Source organism: Trichosurus vulpecula, chromosome 5, assembly GCF_011100635.1.
Source record: "Trichosurus vulpecula isolate mTriVul1 chromosome 5, mTriVul1.pri, whole genome shotgun sequence".
Lineage (NCBI taxonomy): Eukaryota > Metazoa > Chordata > Mammalia > Diprotodontia > Phalangeridae > Trichosurus > Trichosurus vulpecula.
Genome location: NC_050577.1, coordinates 268537642 through 268544022, shown reverse-complemented (window position 1 = coordinate 268544022; position 6381 = coordinate 268537642). Strand labels below are relative to the sequence as shown.

At 40.0% G+C, this 6381-nt stretch overlaps 1 protein-coding gene across 1 annotated transcript; it reads right to left on the bottom strand.

The window, feature by feature from the left end:
* Nucleotides 1-1923: 1923 nt before the first annotated feature.
* Nucleotides 1924-3429, bottom strand: LOC118849566 (olfactory receptor 10C1-like). Its single transcript, XM_036758455.1, has 2 exons — nt 3373-3429; nt 1924-2886 (listed from the first exon to the last, which is right to left on the bottom strand). Exon 2 carries the CDS (start codon nt 2884-2886, stop codon nt 1924-1926), a length of 963 nt encoding a protein of 320 aa, XP_036614350.1. The 5' UTR covers nt 3373-3429.
* Between the last annotated feature and the right edge of the window lie 2952 nt (nt 3430-6381).

The following is a 6381-nucleotide window of genomic DNA, read 5'->3' as shown; positions in this document are numbered from 1 at the left end:
TAAAGTACTAGTTAAAGGGAATGTTGGAATACATTTTGTGTAGATTTTGGCCAAGCTCTTCATATAGTATTTCAGATGGTTCTTTTCAGGTATTGGACAAATTTGGAATAGATATCCTTGACTAGAATGATGACAATGATGATGATGATGATGATGATGATGATGATAGGTGGTATATAGTGCTTTAAGTTATGCAAAGTATACATGTTATCTCCTTTAATCCTCATAACAACCCTATGAAGTAGGTGCTACTATTATCCTCACATTACAGATGGGAAATCTAAAAATCAAAAAATTCAAGTGACTTTCACAGCATGGACTCTTCCTGTCCTCCCAGTCCTCTTGCTTATTACTTCTCTTCACTTTGTTGATGATGCAACCATTTTGGTCTTTTTGCTATCTATCACATAGTGCTTAATCTCCCATTTTCATGCTTTTACACAGACTGTCCCATAAGCCTGAAATGCATTCCTTCCTTATCTGTGTCTCTAGAATCTTATGCTTTTCTCAAAAATTATCTCAAGTATTACCTTCTGTAAGAGTTTTCCTTGTCCCCTGGATGCTAGTGCCTTCTTCCCTGTGGTTAACTTGTATCTGATTTGAATATATCTTGTTTGTGCTTATTTAAGCACATGCTCTCTCCCCAATGAGAACATAAGGTTCTCTTTCAAGCATAATTTTTGCATTTTCTTTGCATCCCTAGGGCTTAGAAAACTAATAGACACACAATAAGTGTATTATGGATGATTTTTGATTAATTGGATGGAACATTGTGCTCTGTTCTAGGAGATGCATTTTAGAAGATACATTGAAAACTGAAGTATATCTTGAGTTGACCAATTAGGATGGCAAAGGGATTTAAAACTATGGCAAACAAGGATCACTTGAAGGAAATAGAGGTGTTTATAAAAGGGAGAAACTAATTAACCACTTGTGGTGCATACAATCTACCAACTACTTTCTCAACTCTTCTCCACTCCATATCTGAGGGGGAATCTTCTTTCCAACATCCAGACATGTTCCTATGAAATAAAGCACCAGATAAATTTATTATCTTATTGGAAGCATAAGAATCTACTGATTGATCCTGTGGTAAGAACAACCAAGCATGTGTGGGGGGCAATAATTCCCCCCAAATGAAATAACAATCAAAGGTCTCTCAAGGTAAAATCAAAGGCTTTATTTGCAAGTCTTGCGTGAGAACTGGGCATTGCCTACTCCAGAGCAGAATGGGGGAGGGAAGCCAATTATAGAGGTCAGACAGGCAGTTTATATACCCCTTGAAGACAATTCTAAGAAATGCCCCTAAAAAACCCCTGAGAACACAATTCTAAGAAGCCCCCCAAACCCCCTTGCAAAACAATTCTAAGAAGCCCCCAAAATCCCCTTGCAAAACAATTCTAAGAAGCCCTGGAAACTGGACCTCCATCCCCATCAGTGGGGATAATTGGCCTCACATTCCTGAAACAAGGAAACATTCTTAATCTAACACCTTAACCCCAAACTAAAAGACAGCAGTTACAGGCATGATACAGGATGTGGATATATGTGGTACATGTGCAAGTTTAAGTAGGGAGGGGGAGGGTTAACTTTAAACTTTATGATACAGCTCAGGCTTTATGGAGGCTAAAATATTAAGTATCCTTTTCCTTAAATGAGAGACTTTCAGCCATTCTGAAATAAAGCACCAGATAAATTTATTATCTTATTGCAAGCATATGAATCTACTGACTGATTCTGTGGTAAGAACAACCAAACATGCTACTCTACTCTCTTACTCACCAGTACTGAGAGAAGGATATCAAAGAAAAGAATCTACATTTCCACCATACCTGATGGGAGCAGACAAGAACAAAGTTGAATAATCAGAACGAATTTTTTGTTTTGTTTTGATTTTTGCTAATTATGCACTTTGGGCCAAGTTTAAGCATCTTGGCTAAGAGGATGCCTCCTGGCTATTCTCCAAAAGGCTCCTTTCACTTCTTTGTTTCTTAGGGTATAGATGACTGGGTTGAGTGCAGGGGTGACTACTGTGTACATGAGGGCAGTTGCTTTGTCTGTGTCTGGAGTATGGGCAGCCTTGGGTTGAATATAAGTAAAGAGGGCTGAGCCATAGAAGAGAGACACAACCAGGAGATGGGAGGAACAAGTAGAGAAAGCTTTGCGCCTGCCAGCAGCAGAGGGCATTCTCAAAATGGAAATGAGAATGCGGGCATAGGAGCAGAGAATGAGCAGGCAGGGGCTCATAATAAAGAGCACAGAAAGGGAAAACATCACAATCTCATTTTGGGAGGTGTCTACACAGGCCAGTTGCACCACAGGCATGATGTCACAAAAAAAGTGCTGAATTTGTCCTGTGCCACAGAAGGGGAGAGTAAAGATCCAGGTGGTCTGGGCTGACTCCACAACCACTCCTGTTGTCCAGGAGACTGCAGCCAATTGCAAGCACACCCTAGGGTTCATCAGTAATGTGTAGCGTAGTGGGTAGCAGATAGCAACAAAACGATCATAAGCCATGGCTGCCAGCAGGCAGCACTCTGTCAGCCCCAGGATGGTGAAGACATACATCTGAGCTGCACAACATGCCACACTCATTGTCTTGGGCTCCACCAACAGGTGCACCAGCATCTGAGGCACCACACTAGTGATATAGCACATCTCCAGAAAGGATAGATTTGCCAGGAAGAAATACATGGGAGTGTGGAGGGTAGGGCTCACCCAGATCAGACAGATGATCACCAGGTTTCCTACCACAGTGAATGTGTATATGGCTAAGAATACCACAAAGAGCATGGGTTGTAGCTCACCGAGAGAGGAGAAAGCCACAAAGGAGAATTTGGTGCAGACAGTCTGGTTTTCCTTCATTTCTGGCTCAGAGCTTGACATCTACAGAGACAACCAAGAATTGTTTGATAAGAGAATAACTGTATTCATATGTGCATGTGCAAACACATACACACAAATATATGAACAAAGCTGCTTCCTAGAGCCATGCACTGGGCTAGGAACTATGCAAACTAGTTCCTGATGCTAAATATTTATTAACATTAGCTAATATATTACACAGTAAGCACACTTAAGTATTGTTTAATTAATTGATTAAAAAGTATGTCAGAAATCAGTGTAACAAGGCTCAGCTTTCAGGATGGTCTGTTGATATCTTTATCATAATGTAAAATAAATGGTTGAAATAAAAATTATCTTTAGATAATTAAAATGTAACTTGATGCTCATTTCAGCTTATCGTGATAAGACCCAAAGGGCATTCATTGTCAGTATAGAAAAAGAAACTGTTATTTGCTGCCAATAACCCCCTTTTCACTAGCTCTACATTGAGTTTTGCCTTTAGAAATGAATATCATGCCTACCTGCATGCAGAATGTAAATGTCTTTTTGATTCTATCTCTTTCCTCCTCCCTTGAGGCCTCTAAGCACAAACAGCTCAGTAGAATGTGAGATGGCAGCATTTGTACTCTTCCTGAAGTCCTCTGGGACCAGAGACCCAATAGTCCTTTGGCTCTGTCTCAGAGGAATGTGTAAAGAAACAATAACATTAATCTGGGTATAATTTAACTTTTTTATTTTTATACTACATTTGAGACAGACAGTTGCTGCATATGTCACTTTTCTATTGAATACTCCATAGAACTCAAATCACCATTAATCCCCATCCACACGTAAATCTTGTAAAGAATCATGGAATCTAGATGGTGGCGGGAAAGCAGGGACTAGCGTGAGCTCCCCGCTGAGTCCCCCCAAAAACCTATAAAAATGGCTCTGAACCAATTCTAGAACTGCAGAACCCACAAAATAGCAGAGGGAAGCAGGGCTCCAGTGCAGGGCAGAATGGATGGTCTCTGGGTGAGGTCTATACCGCAGGGAGCTGGGAGCAGAGCTGAACAGAGTGGAATAGAGCCCAGCATGGGCGGCGTGGACCAACCAGACCAGGAGCCAGGCAGAGCGTGTCCTAGCGCCCTGAATCAGTGAGCTGCAGCAGTTACCAGAATTCTCAATCCACAAACACCAAAGACAACAGAGAAGGTTAGTGGAAAAAGCTGCTAGGGACAGAGTTATAAAGGAGTTTGTGGTTCGGTCACCGCCCCAGGGGCAGAGGAGGTAGGTCAGCTACAGAACTACAGCTGCCATTGCTTCTGGCCCCAGGCCCACCTGGTGGGAGGAATTAAGTGGCGGATCAGAGCAGGATTGAAGAGCCTGCTGAAGATCTAAGTCCAGTCCGGGTTGGGGGTTCTTGGGGAAGAAGGAGTGCTGGTGTGGCAGAGATGGCACATCCCCCCAAGCTTGGAACATAGTTCTCTTAACTCGACAAGCAGTCATACCCCACTGAAAAACTCAAGAGTCAAGTTAGTTGGCTGGGAATATGGCCAGGCAGCAAAAATGCACCCAGATTCAGTCTCAGACTTTGGATTCTTTCTTTGGTGACAAAGAAGACTAAAACATACAGACAGAAGAAGTTAACAAAGTCAAAGAGCCTACAACAGAAACGTCCAAGAAAAACATGAACTGGTCTCAGGCCATGGAAGAGCTCAAAAAGGATTTGGAAAAGCAAGTTAGAGAAGCAGAGGAAAAATTGGGAAGAGAAATGAGAAGGATGCGAGAAAACCATGAAAATCAAGTCAATGACTTGCTAAAGGAGACCCCCCAAAATACTGAAAAATATACTGAAGAAAACAACACCTTAAAAGAGAGACATAAAAAGGTAACCAGGGGGAAAAACCCCACAAACCTCATTAACCAATAAGCTTAGGTTGTTTACATCTTTATGTGGGATTATATCATCTTATGTATGTTTTTTATGTATATATATATATATATATATATATATATATATACATATATAAGTCATTCTTGTGAATGGTACAACTATTATGACAAATGAAAGGGATATACATAGGTTGTGAATGCCTGTATAAATTAACTGATGTAAAGATATAAAATATAAATAAGAGATATAAAGGGAGGGCTATGAGGGAAGTGGTAAGGAGGTAGTAGAAAAGGGTAAATTACACCAAAGGAAGTGGCAAAAAAACATATTATAGTAGAGGGAAAGAAGGGAGGGAGAAGAGCAGTATTTGAGCTTTACTGTCATCTGATCTAGTTCAAGAAGGGAATAACATACTCTGATAAGTTTAGAAATCTAACTTGTCCTACGGGAAGTGGGAGGGAAAGGCGGGAAAAAGGGAGGGGGGAGGGCAGAAGGAAGAGGAGAAGTAGCAAGTGGGTAATGGTAAGATAAGGGAGGGGAATAAAGAGGGAGGGTTAACTGAGGAAAGCGGCGGTCAAAAGCAAAACTTTGTTGAGGAGGAGAAGGGGAAAGGGAGAAATAAAAGCATAAACAGGGGGAATTAGGATGGAGAAAAAGACACAGATAGAAATCATAACCCTGAACGTGCAGGGGATGAACATTCTTACAAAACAGAAGCAGATAGCAGAATGGATTAAAAACCATAATCCTACAATATGCTGTTTACAAGAAACGCATCTGAAACAGGGGGATACACATAGGGTTAAGGTAAAAGGCTGGAGTAAAATATATTGTGCCTCAGCTAAAGTAAAAAAAGCAGGTGTAGCAATCTTAATTTCAGACAAAGCAAAAGTAAAGATAGATCTAATTAAAAGAGATAAGGAAGGACATTATATCCTGCTAAAAGGCACCATAAACAATGAAGCAATATCATTGCTTAACATATATGCACCAAGTGGTAAGGCATACAAATTCTTAGAGGAGAAGTTAAGGGAGTTACAGGAAGAAATAGACAGCAAAACTATAATATTGGGAGACCTCAACCTCCCCCTTTCTGAACTTGATAAATCTAACCTCAAAATAAATAAGAAAAAAGTTAAGGAGGTAAACAGAATTTTAGAAAAGGCACATATGATAGACCTCTGGAGAAAACTGAATGGGGAGAAAAAGGAATATACTTTCTTCTCAAAAGTACATGGCACATACTCAAAAATTGACCATGTACCTCACAATCCAGTGCAGAAAAGCAGAAGTAGTCAATGCATCCTTTTCAGATCATGATGCAATAAGAATCATTTTTAATAAAGTACCATGGAAAAATAAGCTAAAAACTAATTGGAAACTAAATAATTTAATTCTAAAGAGTGAGTGGGCCAAAGAACAAATCAGAGAAACAATTAATAATTTCATTCAAGAGAATGACAATAATGAAACAACATACCAAAACTTATGGGATGCAGCAAAAGCAGTTCTTAGGGGAAGTTTTATATCTCTAAATGCCTACATGAATAAAATAGGGAAAGAGGAGATCAATGATCTGGGCATACAGCTGAAAAAGCTAGAAAAAGAACAAATTGAAAACCCCCAATTAAATACCAAATTAGAAATACTGAAAATCA

Excerpts from the sequence above, each read along its gene's own strand:
- LOC118849566 (XM_036758455.1), bottom strand. The coding sequence starts at position 2,886 with ATGTCAAGCTCTGAGCCAGAAATGAAGGAAAACCAGACTGTCTGCACC.